Source organism: Laccaria bicolor, genomic scaffold (genome assembly GCF_000143565.1).
Source record: "Laccaria bicolor S238N-H82 LACBIscaffold_4 genomic scaffold, whole genome shotgun sequence".
In the NCBI taxonomy this organism is placed as follows: domain Eukaryota; kingdom Fungi; phylum Basidiomycota; class Agaricomycetes; order Agaricales; family Hydnangiaceae; genus Laccaria; species Laccaria bicolor.
Window position 1 is genome coordinate 1,276,716 of NW_001889875.1, and position 16,988 is coordinate 1,293,703.

The 16,988-nt window shown below is 49.8% G+C and overlaps 7 protein-coding genes across 7 annotated transcripts; 3 read left to right on the forward strand and 4 right to left on the reverse strand.

The window, feature by feature from the left end:
• Window positions 1-208: 208 nt before the first annotated feature.
• LACBIDRAFT_188636 (uncharacterized protein) lies at window positions 209-1,526 on the reverse strand (the record flags this gene model as incomplete). Its single annotated transcript, XM_001876975.1, has 4 exons — window positions 1,491-1,526; window positions 1,440-1,465; window positions 1,098-1,380; window positions 209-1,042 (listed from the first exon to the last, which is right to left on the reverse strand). Exons 3-4 carry the CDS (start codon window positions 1,311-1,313, stop codon window positions 209-211), a joined length of 1,050 nt encoding a protein of 349 aa, XP_001877010.1. The 5' UTR covers window positions 1,314-1,380; window positions 1,440-1,465; window positions 1,491-1,526.
• LACBIDRAFT_292768 (uncharacterized protein) lies at window positions 1,519-2,265 on the reverse strand (the record flags this gene model as incomplete). The annotated part of the gene is made up of 2 exons (XM_001876976.1): window positions 2,237-2,265; window positions 1,519-2,185 (listed from the first exon to the last, which is right to left on the reverse strand). Coding segments are annotated over exons 1-2 (675 nt in total), but the record flags the coding sequence as incomplete, so codon positions are not given.
• A 102-nt stretch (window positions 2,266-2,367) lies between these two features.
• Window positions 2,368-5,196, reverse strand: LACBIDRAFT_292769 (uncharacterized protein; the record flags this gene model as incomplete). The annotated part of the gene is made up of 1 exon (XM_001876977.1): window positions 2,368-5,196. One exon carries the CDS (start codon window positions 5,194-5,196, stop codon window positions 2,677-2,679), a length of 2,520 nt encoding a protein of 839 aa, XP_001877012.1. The 3' UTR covers window positions 2,368-2,676.
• A 348-nt stretch (window positions 5,197-5,544) lies between these two features.
• On the forward strand, window positions 5,545-6,914 carry LbEPHX1 (epoxide hydrolase; the record flags this gene model as incomplete). The annotated part of the gene is made up of 8 exons (XM_001876519.1): window positions 5,545-5,616; window positions 5,668-5,744; window positions 5,797-5,971; window positions 6,019-6,101; window positions 6,160-6,289; window positions 6,348-6,452; window positions 6,527-6,620; window positions 6,679-6,914. 8 exons carry the CDS (start codon window positions 5,545-5,547, stop codon window positions 6,912-6,914), a joined length of 972 nt encoding a protein of 323 aa, XP_001876554.1.
• Window positions 6,915-8,021: 1,107 nt separating this feature from the next.
• Window positions 8,022-9,819, forward strand: LACBIDRAFT_292771 (uncharacterized protein; the record flags this gene model as incomplete). The annotated part of the gene is made up of 7 exons (XM_001876520.1): window positions 8,022-8,159; window positions 8,226-8,384; window positions 8,427-8,439; window positions 8,474-8,565; window positions 8,671-8,693; window positions 8,751-8,869; window positions 9,346-9,819. 7 exons carry the CDS (start codon window positions 8,022-8,024, stop codon window positions 9,801-9,803), a joined length of 1,002 nt encoding a protein of 333 aa, XP_001876555.1. The 3' UTR covers window positions 9,804-9,819.
• Window positions 9,820-9,969: 150 nt separating this feature from the next.
• LACBIDRAFT_311542 (uncharacterized protein) lies at window positions 9,970-11,414 on the forward strand (the record flags this gene model as incomplete). The annotated part of the gene is made up of 7 exons (XM_001876521.1): window positions 9,970-10,068; window positions 10,122-10,464; window positions 10,516-10,688; window positions 10,748-10,911; window positions 10,964-11,050; window positions 11,116-11,194; window positions 11,244-11,414. The coding sequence occupies 7 exons, from the start codon at window positions 9,970-9,972 to the stop codon at window positions 11,412-11,414; spliced, it is 1,116 nt and encodes a 371-aa protein (XP_001876556.1).
• A 461-nt stretch (window positions 11,415-11,875) lies between these two features.
• LACBIDRAFT_311543 (uncharacterized protein) lies at window positions 11,876-15,526 on the reverse strand (the record flags this gene model as incomplete). The annotated part of the gene is made up of 4 exons (XM_001876978.1): window positions 11,876-12,866; window positions 12,920-14,085; window positions 14,143-15,354; window positions 15,404-15,526. The coding sequence occupies 4 exons, from the start codon at window positions 15,524-15,526 to the stop codon at window positions 11,876-11,878; spliced, it is 3,492 nt and encodes a 1,163-aa protein (XP_001877013.1).
• Window positions 15,527-16,988: the final 1,462 nt, after the last annotated feature.

Genomic DNA, 16,988 nt, shown 5'->3' on the forward strand with positions numbered 1-16,988 from the left:
CAATCATATCTGGATGGATATCACTTCAACGTCCTATAGAACGTTCGACAAAAAACTCAAATACTTTCGCATTTGACCTTTAAAAGAATAATATTAACCAACCAAAGCTACCTAAGGACTACAGGGAAAACTGGCATACTGTCAAAGAAGCCCAGTCAATAACCCATTGTACAAACTTTAAGATAGCACGCAATACCCAAGAGTCCTCCTACCTCGTCGACTCGACGGGCAGGCGATCAAGGACAGCCCTTCCATCATCAATCCACTCCTGCTTGACCAACTTCTCCTTCTCCGCATAATACAGTCGATACACCAGCCTGATGGTACCCTCACTCACCCCCGCCACAGCGCTGATATCCCTCGGCGACTTGTTTTTACCGAGAAGGTAACAAGTAAAGTATATTGCACCACCAGCGATAGAGACAGGACTCCTTCCATCAGCTATCCCATGTTTCCGAGCCGCCACAATGATATCCGAACATATTGACTGGACATTAGGCGGTAGATCGAGGTGGTTGCAGTACCGCACGAGAAGGTTCTCAGGGCCGGTGGCTGGGTTGTTGGAAGCGTGGGCGGCAGAGGCGCCTGGGGTGAGATTGAAAGCCTGCTCGAGTGCCTTGTAACACTGCCCAAGAATCTTTTTAGAAACGTGGGTGAGGTCACAAATTTCGCGAAACGTCCGCGGGACGTGCGCCTGTCTACAAGCAATGAATATACAAGCTGCGATGACAGCTTCCAATGGTTTTCCACGCAGCAATTTTTCTTCGTCTGACCGCTTGTACAGCTGCTTTGCAATGTCGCTGATGGTTTTCGGGAGTGAGAACTGGTCGCACCAGCTCCCTATGTCCCGGAAGGCCGTCATAATATTGCGTTCGGATCTAGAATTCTGCGAGCGGGATGCAGCACGTTGGAGCTCTCGAGCAATGCCTGAACCGCCGTCACGGAAGCTGATTACAGTATCAAGCTGCTCCATTCCTTCCATCAAAGGGTCTGACGCAGCGCCCACACGAGAAGGGTCGTCTCCTTCATCGTTGGCGAACGTCTGTGTGGGTTTAGGGTTGACGTACTCACAAAAGAAACACGCCAGAGATACGTACCCGCCATTCACTCCTCGTGTCCACAATACGGTCACCCAAAACTAAACCGCAATTCCCGCAAACAAGATCTCCGCTACCAAACTGCTCGACGATATTCGGGTTGGGGTCTCTGCATTCGGGGCAGATGAGTCGAACGGCGAGATCGGGCCCATAGGAGGGCAGCTGAGTGCCCTTTGCTTGTGGTGCAGCGAGAGGGAAGGGCTGTGAGTACGCCATGGCCGAAGAGAGTAGTAGCGGATCTTTTGCGGGAGGTTGAACTTGTAGTTTTTGGTTTAGCGAAGGTCTGGAAAATTGGCTGTGCAGTTCTACATTCTATCAGTATGAATTTTCTCGGAGACCTACCAGTGAGTAGAATGTATGTTTCTCTATGGATGAAAGAACGGGATGACTGACGGTTAGGCGAGTCGACGGTGGTGGTAATGAACAAAGAGTTGACAAAGAGACTTGTGGGCTAGTTGTACTGACTAAGCACACCCTATGCAGAGTCATAATCATAATCACCACCCGAATCTTCTCCACTGTCCGAAAGAGGGCTATCAGATTCTTCTTCGCGACTGTCCTCGCTGGGATACTCATCAGAGCTCTCACTATCCTCGTCACAGTCCTCTCGATATCGACCAACATCCGGCCCGTTAGAAAATCCATCCGAACTTGCAAATCCAGAGCTCCTTGCGTACGAATAATCCTCCTCTGGTGTGCTACCGCGATATCCACCATATTGGCTGCCTGCACTGGATCCTTGATATTGAGTGTTTCGGTAATTCTCGTAACGTGATCTCGAAAGGGCGGGATCGTATGAGTGATATCGCGAATCCGATGAAGAGCTGGAAGGGTAGTAGCCAGGATAGTAGGCTGATTGGCTCCTCTGCGATGGGTGGTTATAGCTGTTCCCATAGCCCGACGTATGACTGTAAGAAGGCGCGTAGCCGTAGCGCGTGTCTGTTCCGCCTCCCCTCGCTCTCTGTTCTCGCTCCCATTGACGTCGATCCTCTTCATTAAATGCTCTTTGAAGGGATCGCCTATCTTCTCCCCACGAATCACCTTCCCTGAACCCATAAGAGTATAGCTCTTGGCGAGAAAGTTGCCGGCTGTAGACTTGTCTAAGTCGACGCTTTCTGCCAGCTGGATGAATTGTTTACCTTGGTACATACGCGTTGTAGCGATTCATCTCCTTTAGCTTTATGCCTTTGTGTTATGCGAATTTGGAGAGATAGTGGATTGTAGGTTAAACTTAGAAACGTGCACGCTTCAAGAAGCAAGCTTGATATTTCAAGAACCAAAAAAGAAATATGATTCCAAGATAAGTAATCCAACACTACTCATCAAATAGCACAGAGTCGAGTCCTAAAGTAACGCAAACGAAGAAAGGCGACGAGAGGCAAGCTACAGAGTTATAGGAGCACTATATGTTTATGCGAATAAAAGCGAGATCAATGTGGTGTAGACAACAAGAAAAGAGAGTCAGCAAAATGAAAAACAACAGGCGAGGCGGGGGCGTAGCGTCGTGAGTGAGCATGAAGGAAAAAATATATGTAACAATGCGCGGGGACACACAAAGAGAAGAAAAAATCAAGAATGCCTAATAATAAATAGTGCCCTGGGGAGCTTGGTGGTCCATGTTGTACATGTCGTACTGCGGCATTTCCATGTATGAAGGATATCCATACTGTGGCTGCTCCGGATAATAATACGGCTGTTGGTGGTGGTAATGCCCGTACGCCATCATAGGTTGTTGTTGCGAAGCCTCGTCGGCCAATCCACTTGTAATTTCGTACGAAGGAAGGCTGCTCCCGTCCGAAGGACTACTTATTGAAGGGTAGAACCCATTCTCCGTGGTCTCAGATGGCCGAGACGGCTCAAACGTCGCCGCAGTGGTACGGAGTCCTGACGGACCGCGCGTCGACGGTTTGGGTAGCTTTGCTGCGTCGTCCGTCGGGGCTCGAATCTCAATGCGAGAGGTCTGGCGTGGGAAGGAGAATATCGGTGTACCAGTGGAAGGGTCGATGAAACCACTCATCGGAGGCGTGTGTGAGGGAGGCTGGGACAACAAATCGGGCGACACAACTGAGGAGTGTCGCAGGTGACCTGGAACAAATGGGATGCCAGGTGGGGGCATGTGCGAGTGCATGAGAGGGCGAGGGTTGTACATGGGTGGAGGAGGTGGTGGTTGGAGGTAAACTGGACGGCCAGTGGCAACCTCGTACGGCATACCATGTTGATTCACGGCAATACCGTGTGGTAGAGCATAGCCATAAGGGGATCCATAAACTGGGGAGGGCTGAGTGGCTGGGGGAGGTGGGGGTGGAGGTGGAGTGAATACGGTTTGCAAAGGAGCAAGGACAGGCCGCTGGTCAGAGTGAGAGGGTTCAGGTTCATGGATCTCCACCGGGCTATCTGATGAAGGCTTGCGTAAAACAGCTTGCTCCGTGAGGGCCTGTCGTTCTGGATCATAGGCTTGAGGTTCAACAGACAACTGCTCGAGCTGTGATGGTATGGAGGGTTGAGGCAGAGGATCAGTAGCCGCCTGGGGCCTAGATTCCTGTGAAAGTTGACTGATTATGGGAAGAGGCACGTTATCAGTAGGGGCAGATGTTGAGTCAGGAACTGGGATGGGTTTAACAGCCGGCTTCAATCTGACGGTAAAGACTTCCTCGATGGGGGTTTCTGCTTTCTGCTTTGGAGCATCAGCCGCCGCCTTTCGCTTTCCGGCCCGTGTGGGAAGGCGGACGACGAGATCGAAGTCTGAACTGTTTGAGCTAATGGAATCAGACGTAGAAGTCGATGCAGTGGTAGGTCGTGTGCGCTGAGTAGATCGGATCACACTGGGTTGGGATCCTGGCAACCTGATGCGATACGCAGGACCTTGACCTGTACGGGGCTTCAGAGCAGACTCAAAGTAAAGGAAACCGTCGTGTTGTTTCGTCCACATGAGCTCAGGCTTCATGGTGAACCAGACTCGCCCGAGAGGGGAAGCAACACGCATCCTAGTGGGAGATGCTGCAAAACCACGGCCAAAGCCACCACGTCCGCCACGCACAGACGCAAAACCTCCCCTTCCACCACGGTTGCCCCCACGGAACGATGGGTTTTCTTGATGACCGGAATTTTGCTCGAGACGGCGTTGCTCTTCTCTCTGTTTCATTTCCTCAAATCCGTCATGAGTCCAAGGGCGATCAACGGGAGGAACATCCCCATCGTGCTCTGTTGAAACGTCTCCGTTCTCTTGAGCTGTCCGGCCATGGAAACCACCCCGAACCCCACCTCTCATCGGAAAGCCTCGCCCACGGCCTCTTCCCTGCCATCGACCTCTCCACCATCCACTCAGGCTTCGCAAATCCTTATCCATCAAGCGGTCGTCATGTCCCCAGAACCCACCCACAGTAGGGACATATGACGGATCAGTCTCGAGGCGTTGTTGGTAGGCTTGGCGGGCGGTCTGACCAGGGGCTCGTCTGGGCAAAGTCGACGCTGAAACAGCTTCTTCTCCATCTCCAGATTCCTCCTCCTTATCTCCCTCGTCTTCGTGAGCCACTGCGCCGTTAGAAGTGGGTGCGGGTGCGGATGTAGGAGGGCTCGATGAAGAGCGCCTTTGTCTTGGCGAACTCTTCCTCGAACGAGTGGTTTGCTTGTTGGGAAAATTGGTCTCGCCGTTAAACTCGGTAAACTCAATGACTGGAAGGTCCGCGGGTCCGTTGGCATTTTCGTCTGCCACCATTTCCGACCAGTTTCCGGAGGGAGCAAAGAAAGGCGCCACATCTCCGTTCAAGTGGCCCACCTTGTCTTCGTCAACGGGTCGTGCGCCCTCGTTGAGGCTGAGGGCGCGGGCGTGTGGATGATGATTGGAAAGGACATTCTCAGATGCAAGTTCAGCGTCGGAATCGTCCGTCTCAGAGTCGAGCGATGACAGGTCACCATCGTCCGACTCTGAATCCGTTCCCACCTCCCTCTGAAACTCATCTTCGCTTTCTACAGCGTCTTTCGCTCTGCCTCTACGCCTCACTATCCTTGTTTTCTTGAGAGCTACGGGGGCGCGTGGCTTCTGCAAGGCAGCTTTGTTGACTGTGCGCGCAGGGGTAGGTGAGGTCACGGTAGCAGGCATATCGGTGACTGAGATGGATATGAAAAAGTGAGAACTGCGATTCGAGGTCGGTGACTGGCAGGCGAACCTTACTTGATGAGACAGAAGTTCAAAGGTAAAGCGATGCTGGAGGTGTGAAAGCGATGAAAAATCGTATGAACGCTGGATATCTTGTGCGGTAGTGTTGGCGGTGATATTGAGAGCGAGAAATAATGTTTGAGGGGGATATCAAAGGTGTTGAGGTTGTGGTTGTCGTCACAGTTTGGCACCGGCACCGAGGTCGTCAGCCTTGTAATTTTCCCGCTCAATTTTAAGCTCCGATTGAACTACTTTGATACTTACCCCTGCACTGCCAACCGATCACAGATTATGGACACACAAGACCCGGACAGCTTCAACCACAGGTCGGAAAAGTTGTCGACTGGTCGTATATACCATTTCGTGCGCGTCGTTCTCCTACATAGCCTCGTTCTCATCCGAGCCAATACCTAGATAGACCAACAGCCAGAAGGCTATGACCCACGCCGTCACGCTACCCTACTCTGCGTCCATGGCTTCCCCGATTTTTGGTTACTATCATTTCGTTCCTCCTGTTCTTGACATTCATATACGTATATGTAGGTATGGCTGGCGCTACCAGATCGGCCCGTGGGTTCGTCGCGGATATCGTGTGGTTGTCCCGGACATGTTAGGATATGGCGGCAGTGATAAACCCGAGAATCCTTCTGAATATTCAGCTAAGAAGCTGTGTGCGGACCTTGCCGCACTCCTAGACATTTTAGATGTTTCTCAAGCTGTAAGTCGCTACTCCGCTAGGGGTTCTAATTGTAAACGTACCTGCAGGTCTTGATTGGCCATGACTGGGGTTCACACATTGTCGGAAGGTTCGCTCTCTGGCATCCGGAACGTCTACTGGCTCTCGTTATGTTCGCGTATCAAATTATGATGTCAAGGACCCCTCTGACTCGTTTTTGTCGAATACAGGATGAGCGTCCCGTATACTCCCCCTTCTCGAGTATATCTGCCCGTGGAGGAAGTTGCTCAGCGTGCTCCTAATCTTGGATATCAAGTTTACTTTGCGAACCCGAAATCTTCTTCTGAAATTGATGCCAACGTAAAGTCTGGCAACCGATACACGCACTATCAAGACCACTGAATTGCCTCTATTCCAGTTGAAGCAGTTCATACGTGTGCTTTTCAGGCCGCCAGAGTCGTCTTTGAATTTTACAGGTCTTGGATTGCTCGAAAAGTATGTCCAGGAGCTGGAAAACCACGAGGCAGCATCCATCCTCAATGAACGGGTATGGCTTTTGCACACCGTTTCGCTCAAGCTCATCAAAATATTTTTTAGGAACGCGCGTACTACGTTGATGTGCTTGGAAAAGGAATGAATGGGCCGCTCAATTACTACCGGACGGCTAAATTCAGACATGATGAAGAATTAGGCAAGTTGGCGCATTTTTATGTATGTTACCTCTCTAAAAAATGTTCATTTGTATGCAGGTTTACAACCGAATCTCAGAGCTGATCTACCATTCCTGTTTATGTGGGGAACAATGGACCCGACGGCTGTGCCTTCTGTGATGACAAAGTCCAAAAAGTTTATCTCAAGGTACCAGGACGTTGCGCTTGAAGGTCGAGGACATTGGATCATGGTGGAAGCAAAGGCTGAAGTGACGGAGAAGATTGCAGAATGGCTCGAGAAGCTTACGTGTGGCAAATACTCAACGAAACTATAGCTGTGAGTCACACAACCTACAACGGCACTGTAGGATAAGATTACTATAAAAATAAGTCTTTGCTCATCAAAATCACAGTGAACAGAGATGTGATGTTGTAATTGTAAACCAGAATATATGATACAAGCTGCCGGGCGGTGGGTTCAAAAATTGGGGTGTCGATGTTCCGACAAATTATCCCACAAAACTTTCCGCGAACTGAGGGCTCAAGAAAGTGCAACAAAGTAATTCATCCCCCATGGCTTACTCACGTCTGGTTTGCAGGATAAGAGGGATAGATCTGTGGGACAACACGAGGGAGTTTCTAGAGAAATTGGCGCATCTGGGTCTCACATGAGCATGCCCAACAAACCCCCTCCACCTCAAAACTGGTTTTCTCAGTGCAATCACCGCCAATGAACGCAAACAAGAGAGGCAGGGCAGGTATGTGTACCAACGACTATGTCCATTTCTGGCTCTCAAGCTAGCAACCAACATGATGAGTGCCGGAATGAGCACGGCTCGTTCTGATCCTCGAATGTCGATGATGGGTTTGCAGGGGCTGGAGGATCCCACGTCTTTAAGGATGAAAGTACCAGACGTGTCTTCGGGGCGATAAGTTGTGATAGCGAGTGCATAGTATAAGAGTGCTCCAGAGTGGTTTAGTGTTTCCATTCCGTTCGGCGTTGAATTTGCCCGAGGTGAGGCAAGGCTACGGACTTGACCAAGACATCATTATCAACTGCTCCGATGAAGTGAGAAAGTATCTGTTTGAGCTTGGAAGACACTTGAAAGCTGATGAGCGTCAGAAGGCGGAATCTCGTGAGTAGGATGGCCGGAGCGATTGGAGTCTTACATGGTTTAGGAAACACTCGATCACGCATTTGTATGTCCGCATTCACCAATGGGTCCAAGTAAGCGGCGGTGGCTTGGCACAAAAGTATGTCGAAGCATTTGAACTTGATTTGAACCCTCTCACAGCCAAGACGACCGGAGTTGCACTTCATGGGCGATTCTAACAGGATTCTAGAATCTAAGCATCGGTCAACGGGTCGTACTGTTCCCACGATTTCTGATTCTCTACATCGACGTCACACTCTAGGTCGTGCTGCCTCAGGCTGAGCAGAAATGCTCACTATCAAAGGGTTCTCCGCCTGGATAACAATCGAAGGTGGGGGTAAAGAAGCCAAAGAATACGACGTGCAAGTGAAAGACGTGTCTGGAAGGGCGGAGGTTAGCTGTTTTATCGCATCCGAGGTTGGACAGGTTCGTCGCATTTTTGATGCAAAACATATCCAAAACGCTGACTCCTACATGTCTACATACTTGAAGGGGTTCTGTGTTAACTGGGAGGACGAAGATTTTGATGACGACGGCCACGGTGCCACATATGGGGATGTCTACGCGGATGGACGACACATTGGTGAAGAGCTCATCTGTCGAAGTGGAAGATACGCCATAGGTGGGGCTACACAATGGGTAAATAAGATTGTGAGTCCAGATGGAAAAGTTTGTCCGTTTGTTTTCGGTCAGACGGAGTTGTCAGGTAAGTACTGCATGTCTATATCTATCCATGCTAGTTTGCCTCAAGCATACTTCAGATGATGATGAGGCATTGGAGCGGAAGGACCTCGATCAAAAAATTGGCAAGATCATTTTAGAAATTCAGAGGGTGAAATTTACCGGATCCAAGAGGCTGAACAAAATGGAAACTCTGAGGAACATATGACGCAATGGTGATCTTTCCATTGGCAAAGTTCATGAATCTGTCAAGCAGCTCTCCACAGAGCATCGAGTTATGTACGTGAAAGTGTGGCACAACTATTCTCCCTTCCTCTGAAAAAGAATCTGCCACAGTCTTGGGGAACCTCTCTCCTCAGTGCAAGCGCATGAAAGGAGCCATTCGTCTGTCTACATGGTGGATTATCTCGATGAAAAGCCGTGGGCAACTTTCATCTTCGAGTATCGATATCTCGGTTTGTTTGACTGATAACCTAAAATACTTTTGTTCTTTTTTCGAACTGACAACACCAGATGTTCTCAAACGACTCAAAATCGCACCGCGTTCACCAAAGGCCAAAAGTGTTCCCCTTCCGAGACCCCGTTCTCTGTCCCGTGATCTCTTTCCTCTCGCCTACATTTCCCCGGTTATTGATATACTCCATCAGCTGGGCTCGAATATGTCACCCCTCCTCCGGATAATCAAGCCTCACAGAATGCGCCTGTAATGGACCCATCTCCCCACCCACCACCTCCAATAGCTTCATCTCCATCAGCTGGGCTCGAATATGTCACACCTCCTCCAGATAATCAAGCCTCAAAGAATGCGCATGTAATGGACCCATCTCCCCCACCACCTCCAATAGCTTCATCTCCAGCGCATGAATTTTCCGGTTGAATATATTTCTACTGCCAGCAAACTGCCAGATGCATATTTTGATTGATTTAATAGATTTACCACTCCCGCCTCCCAAGCCGAGTAACATCGTCAACACTGGATCAAGAAATGATGTCAAACCTAATATCAAAAAAGAGGAGGACACAACACCTCCAATGAAACTAGAGATGGCTCCGGAGGACGCAAAGCCTAGGCATATCAAGCACCAATCACCATGTCTCAAGCGCGAAGCAATGTCCGAGCAGGAAAGCCGATCAGCCAGGGTTAAAGAATTGCAAGCGACCATTTTGGTGCAACAACGTCAACTGACGGAGCTGCTAAGGCAAGGTATCCTTGCCAATCAGCTAGAATTGGAAGAGCTGGAGGGAGAACTGGGACAAGGGAGTTCTTTAAGGCCAATGAAGAGGGCAAGGCTGAATGGAGAGGATCAGAAAGTAAAGCGAGAAATTTCTCTGCCTGCGCGGGCTTTCACACCGGGCAAAATTTATGATTTAACAGGCGACTCGGACTGACGCCTTTTCACTGATCTTCAAACCTTTTCTCTCAGTGTATTCGGAAGTTCAGTTATTTTCCACTATTGCTATTGTCGTTGACTTGATTTTATGTGAGAACTTTGAGTAGACTAATACCGGAATGATGTAATTAATTCTCAAACTGTACCTGTTCTCTAATTCGCTCATGTCCCAAACGCCCAGCAAAGATGATGATGAGTTTCCCCAGCCACAAAGGCCCCCATCTCCCCCACCTCACACCACATTCACAGCAAGGGGTGTCCATGTATGAGCACCTTCTCCCAACGACGTCTTTGTGACGAACTCATCCGCCCGTAGGCGCCAACGTTCTCCGCCTTCAAACCTCGCGACTACCGTATGCCTAGTTCGCAAGCCATGACCCATGTTGCCTGGAACTGCGACGGGAAGAAGTTGGCCGCCGTTGGCATCGATAAAATTACAAGAGTATGGTCCCCAGAGAAAAGTGTGAGTACTTTGCACCTGGTAACCAGTTCACCCGCCTTACTATGGTCAATTCTCAAGATGGAGATGAGAGCTGCGACAAATTTCTCTGGTGGACATTCCGATGATGTCGATTACGTCTCTTGGAACCCGACACACCCTGATTTATTTTGCACATCAAGCCAAAAGGATCGACGAATTGTATTCTGGGATGCACGGCGTATGTTTGGCTTTGATTCCCACAAAAATACTCCAATTGACTCCCGTTCAGAAAGCCGTTATATACAGCAATGCCCAGTGAAGATATCTCCCGTGCAGACAAGCTATTCTCCGGACGGTCGTTCTCTTTTGTTTGCATCTGCAGGACACCAGTTATTTTTCATGACCCTTGGAAAAGAAGGCGAGGAAACGAAGGAACAATGGCACGTCTCTGACAAAGATGCGGTGCGAACTTTTCAAACTTTGGGCCACTGGTTCCTTGAATCCTGACATTATGACCGCAGATAGGTTCAACGGCGATCTTCAACCACGTCGGTGATGGTGTTATTTTAACACACCACTCTGAACATACCCTCCGCGTAATGGATTACCCTTCCCTAGCAATACGGGAGAGTCCTGCAGCCCATGTTGGGGGATGTGTCGCGCTTGCGTTGGATCCTCGCGGACGGTACGTTTCATTCTTTTTACTACGTCGTACGTATCTTACATAGTGTTTGCAGATATCTAGCATCTGGGGGTTATGATTCTATCGTGAACATGTTCGATCTGAACGATTGGATTTGTGCTCGTACAATTACCGCATGCGAGTTAGTTTTTCTTTTTTTTCTTTTGATAGGTCTGCTCGAGCCTAACTCACAATTTCTTGTTGCAGAAACAGCATAAGTGCTCTTAGCTTCTCCCACGATGGCGAGTATCTTGCTATTGCAAACGCAGGACCATACATCGATATCGTGAGTGGTTATAATCTTGTCCGGAGAAATGGGCTCAATCTCTCTCAAGTGTGCTACGGAAACCGGCGTTCCTTTGCATCGTGTTCCTGCACTTGCACCTTCCCCGACAGTAACCTGGCATCCATCCAAATACGTGATTGCTTATTGTGGTCAGACCAAGATACGTGAAGGTGGACCACCACCCGTCGCTGTAATTAGCATGTTTGGGTTACTTGAGTGATTGTCCTTCGTAGTCTCAGAATCAGAATCCCTCTTTGATTGGAAAATGATTGTTGACCATTTCTATGTACGGCAGGAAAGGGAGCGCGCTACATATGGCCAAGACATATACAGACGAGACTTATACAGATAAGTTGATGATGCCTGGGTAGGTATGGATATACAAGAAGAGATAGGAAAGCATAAGTTTATAGCATAGGTAAAAAGCCAGAGCAGCCGGTGCGAAAGCAACGTTTGAGAGTCAGAGCAATAAGAGCATTCAGATATAGCAAGAAAGCGGGAGAGCAACAAAGCATGAGAGTTCTGGGAACGTTGGATGGATGGGGAGTGGTGTGTGTGTGATGCAAGAGTCTAGAGCAAAACGTGAAAGCGTGACAAATGGCAAAAGTAATAAAAATTAGGAATGCAAGATAGAATCAAAACGGCGATAGCAAGCTCAAAAGCAAGTGGGTATGATCGGAATTAATCATCGAAACTGTAAGCGAACGCCTCCGTGGTGGAGGGTGGACGAATGACGACATCAGGCAAGATTTCACCCTTCCGCAAGATGCCCCGCATCTTGGCTGTTTCAGACCTGGCAAGCTTCAGCGACTTCAGATTCTTTCTGTGACCAGAACGGATTGAATCCGGACCCGCATTCTCGTCCTGAGGGGCGGCCATCCTCGACTTCTGTTTCTTCCCGAGAGTCAATGGCCGAGTTTCACCAACAGACAAAGGACTTGTGCCTTGTGCAGTGTTGGGGTCGCGGTCTTGCAGAAGGGAGAGGGGACGTAGGCCCTCTCTTGGAGGGCTAGGAGAGGAGGAGTCTGCGGTTGATATCTTGCGCTGGAGCTTGAGGCTGTTCTTCGTCATAAGTGGTCGAACCGCCCGGGATGACCACTGGGCGAAAGAAGACATGGCTGATGAGGAACTTGAAGATTCTGTCATGGGTGGGTTCGTTGTAGTTGAGTGATTTTCAGATTTGATATATACAATGCTTGAGCGACGATTTACTGGTACGGGTGGTGCATTATGTTGTCGATGGGTTGTTTTGTGCGAGACGGTGTTGTGTGGAGTGCTCTCAGCTTGTGGCCCAGAGATCATCCCAGCTTCGAAGTCTTCGAACAAGGTCACTGTGGAGGCAGCAGAAGTAGGCGCAGGGTTGCTGATCACAGAGGAACGAGCGGTGTTCACATTGCGAGGCACATCAGCACGCAGGCCAAGAGAGCGGGTTGACATGACACGGCCAAGCCCTGCTCCAGGGTTCACGATGTGCTCGTCCTCCTCCTCTTGTACGGCTTTGAGGAGTGGTTGGGCCGTGGGAACTGACTCGGCGCCAAAGACGGTATTCCTTCGACCAAGATCGACGTTACTTGGAATGGATGTGTACTGGCCGACCTTGTTCTCCAATGCACCTCGTATCTCTGCACTCCAGGTGGCCAAAGAGTGAATTCCATCCTTGCCAAGGCTGAGGCTGAAAATAACGTCAGATAAAAGGGTCTTCATTGAAGAATAACCAAGTCATACCTGGGTAAACTGAAGTGGTTTCTCTTGTGTCCTGATTCTTTCCTTCCTCTGGGCTCGCGTGGACGCCTTCTGGCAGGAGTAGAGTGAATTTCAGGCGAAGAAAAGTCTTCCCCAAACTCGGTCAATTTTTTTGCGGCGTTCTTCCCTTTGCTCTTACTGAAAGTGCCAGGCGGCGACCAATCATCCTCTTTGATCTTCATCTCATGGCCAACCTTCAATCCTGGGACCAGAAGAGGCAGGACGCCAGCGGTCAATGCATCAATTTCATTCATATCATCGACGGGGCTGAAGGAGAAACCAGACGAGAAGGACTTTTTATGCGCAAGCTGGGCTAAGCGAGCTGCCCTGACATTGGGAGGCGTAGGAGGCAGCGGGAACGAGGGCGGGGGACTAATGTTGAAGCTGTCCGCGGAGACTGTCTGTGGGCCACTAATAGAAGTAATTGAACGCGAACGAAGATGCGTGGCTGGTTTGTTTACGAGTGCTCCCGTGGCGTTACTGACGAACAGCTCAGTACCTGTCGCCTGCTGTTTGTCGGGTGATGACCCGGGAACCACGACCGTTTGAGCAAGGGCAGAATAATGCCTCTGGGCGACCATGATCCTGCTTGCGTACGCCATGCTTTCATCGCCTCCAGACAGGTGGTGAGAGCTTGCCTTGGAATCCATTCTGAGCCTTCCGAACTGGGCACTGGTTTCAGGAGTGTTGTGAATTGTGAGTGGTAAAGAAGAATCCGCGTCTTGAATGGGTAACGGAGGAGTGAGTGGCTCATCGCACTCCTCAGGTGGCATAACGGACAGCTTTGGCATCGGAGAGAGCATTCCAACGGCGCGACCTAGCTTGTTCTTCCCATCCACAGCGTCGCCATTGGTAAGCCAAACGTCACCACTTCGACGACCCTCAACTGCGGTAATTGTGGTACTCATGCTACGCTTGTACTCATGGGACCACTTGTTCGAGGGAAGTTCGGAGGGGGCGGAGCTAACCTTGGGCTTCTCACCCCGGACATCGAATAATCCAGTGGGTATGGGGAGATGGGAACCGCAGATGACGTTGATGGCCAAAAGAGGCGAGGAGAGTGTGACAGATAATACGAAGAGAATGTACAAGGCAGTGGAAGGGGTAGTCTGCTGACAAAGGGAAATGAGATATGGTAAAGAAAGTCCCTATTGTTATATTTCGACGTTAGCTCGTTGATCAGGACAGGCCGAAGAGCAACTTACGAGAGGGACCCAGATAGTAAGAAACCAACCAATAGCGGGATAGACAGAAATGTTAAGATTTGTTCCAGGAGGAGCTGCCAAAGAGGCGAGGCCTTTCTCCGCCTCCGTGTTCCCTGGAGCATACCCATAGCCTCCAAGGACTTGCGCATTGGCCATGGCAGGCGTGACAGGACGGGACACAGCAGTCAGGGCTGTCTGGAAATCAGGGGAACTGACATTGCGGATACTTCCTTCGTAAACGGTTGCTGGGTAACTCCAAGCGGAAAGAGTGGTTTGCGACCCGTTGGAAGAGGTTAACCAGGATGTCTGTGAGTCTAGACGACCGCGTGGTTGATTCGGAAGCGGCGATGGCATATCTCTCCTGAAGGGGTCCGGGTCATTGAGATCCTCCGCTGTAGGAGAAATGGGACCGTATGGAGATGGCAGCGGTGGAACGGGTGGAATATCTATGTCATGAGGTGTCGTGCTGTTGAACCAGTAAGAAGATTTGGCAGGAACAGAAGGATGTGAGCCATTTTGTGGGCGTCCACCTGGGTGGCCATGCTGCGAGGCGGTCACGACAGTGTGGTGCGTTGAAAAGGACCAAGCAGAAGCTGAATTACGACGGGAACTCCCACCAGCTGTCGATGTGATCCAGGACGCACCATCCCGAATAGCGTCAATCTCTTCAGTGCAAAAAGAAGGTCTGCCTTTTTCTTCCACTTGCCTGACAGGTGGCCATGGATCAGCCTCTTCGTTCATAGCGGCAAGGTTGCGCTTAATGATGACTAGAGTGCCAATGAGACACCCAAGCACCACTGTGCTCAAGATGACAATGGTAGCAGAGTAGACGGCGATCCCCACAAACAGGCTACTAATACCTGCAGCCGATAAGACACCCGCCAAAGCTGTAGACGTCATCGACAGCAGCGCAGTGGGTGCCCATAGCATCCAATGTTTCTTGCCGAATGAGACAGAACGGCCCATTCGAACGTGTAGCAAGGTGATGACTGTGATCATCAACAGGCAGCCCTGTCTGACGGTCACTGTAAACCACAGTCTGATGGATGAAACTGGATCATCAGCAATGGCAACCCCGGTCGGCCCACCAGTTGCTTCTGCTACAGCTTGCCAGATGAAAATTGCAATGGCGAAAATATCCAAGCTTGCCAACCAGATGTGACTCTTATCCGCAGGTGAGAGTGAACGGAAAGTAGGAAGACCAAACTCAGCCTGTCGAACGGTCAGTTCACGGTACACAGTACCATCTGGGAAAACGCACCGGGGAAACACGTCGGCTCAGAGGATGAGGTGGCAAAATGGGAATTATGATACGGAGAATAACGAAAGCTGAAGATGCGAAAGACAGAAAGCTAAGGACTAGAACAGGAATGAGAGGGATCATGATGTTCGGTTCGAGATCGTTGAATCTTGAGTGAGCGTGAGTTGCGTGAGCGCGTAAGGGCGTAGGGCCTTCGTTGAGCGTTGAGACGCCGAAACCAGCTGAGAACTGCTGTTGGAAGAACGAAAGTAGAAATCAGTAGATGCACAGAACCGGGTCAAAATGCAGGCTTATTTGCATCTTATTTGGCCATGGTTGAAAAAATATATAAGGACCCACAACGCGCCTTCGCAACCATCACATGACCGCGAAACTTCAGGGTATGACATCGACCCTGATTGGCTACGAACCGCCGACGAATCTAAATTCTTGAGACTATCCAAAGACTATCAGTGGTTCGCGAAGCAAAGAACCTCCCCGTTTATTTCTGAAATAGACTTTACATCTGTCTCGAGGTAGCGGAAACTGTATGTTGCAATACTATACTGCTTCTCATCGGCCACTATATATCGGTGGTGCGCCGAGGCCCGATATTTTGATTCAGCGGAGAAACTTCGTCGCAACTCGAAATGGCGTCCAAAAGTAGCCCAAAAAAGCCGTTGACCTAGAAAGTGATACAAGGTTTACAACAAGTGAAAATTTGAGTGATAATCCCCTTACATCAAGACTTTCTGCCACAAGGCAATTGCGTCCATTTCGACCCCAAGTATCATCGCAAGTCCGATACTTCCAGATATCAACGACCGTTTGACCAACGGAATGAGTCCCAGTAAGCTCGATGTCTACTCTATGACGGGCAGTCTTGAAAAGATCGGGATTGGATACGTAGGCCACAGTGAGGGCGTCATGAAGAGGAGGACCGTCGTTAAATCCAAAAGTTGATTTGTATGATGCAGCGAAAAACCCGATCAATGTCGAGAGGGTGTGGCGAAGCTTAGTGGAAGGAACAGGAAGGACGTGATCTTCCGATTCCGATACAAAGGTTGACGACAGTAATTGGGAATGAATCTGTTTTGTTACAATGGCTGTATGAGTGACATTCAGAGGGATCATCGTCTTCTTGACCGAAGCGTTGAGAACAATCTGGGCCGAATGAGCTTTATCGTTGGATCAGCAGTGAGAAGATAGATTCAATATATCGACTTACGATCACATAGAATGTTGTATTCCGCAACTGAGGAGCGATTACCAAGCCCTACAGCTCCGCCCATAAACACAAATTCTTCCACAGCATCCAGCAAATCGGAATAGACAGAGACGAAGAGAGCAATATTCGTCATTGGCCCACTCGAGATAACGGTAACCTTGTGACCATCGCCTTTCCTCCAGGTTTGCTTGATGGCCCTAACCATCCCATCCAAAGCTCGAACATGGCCGCCGTCCTCATCAGTTTCGAAGAAGGCAATCACGCCCGGATCATCAGGCGCAGGGAGACCTTCAACGCCGCCCAAGCCGTCTTCTCCGTGGATCTCTGGATCGTGTTTTGCCTCGAGCAAAAGAGGTTGTGTTGCACCTGGGTAGACGC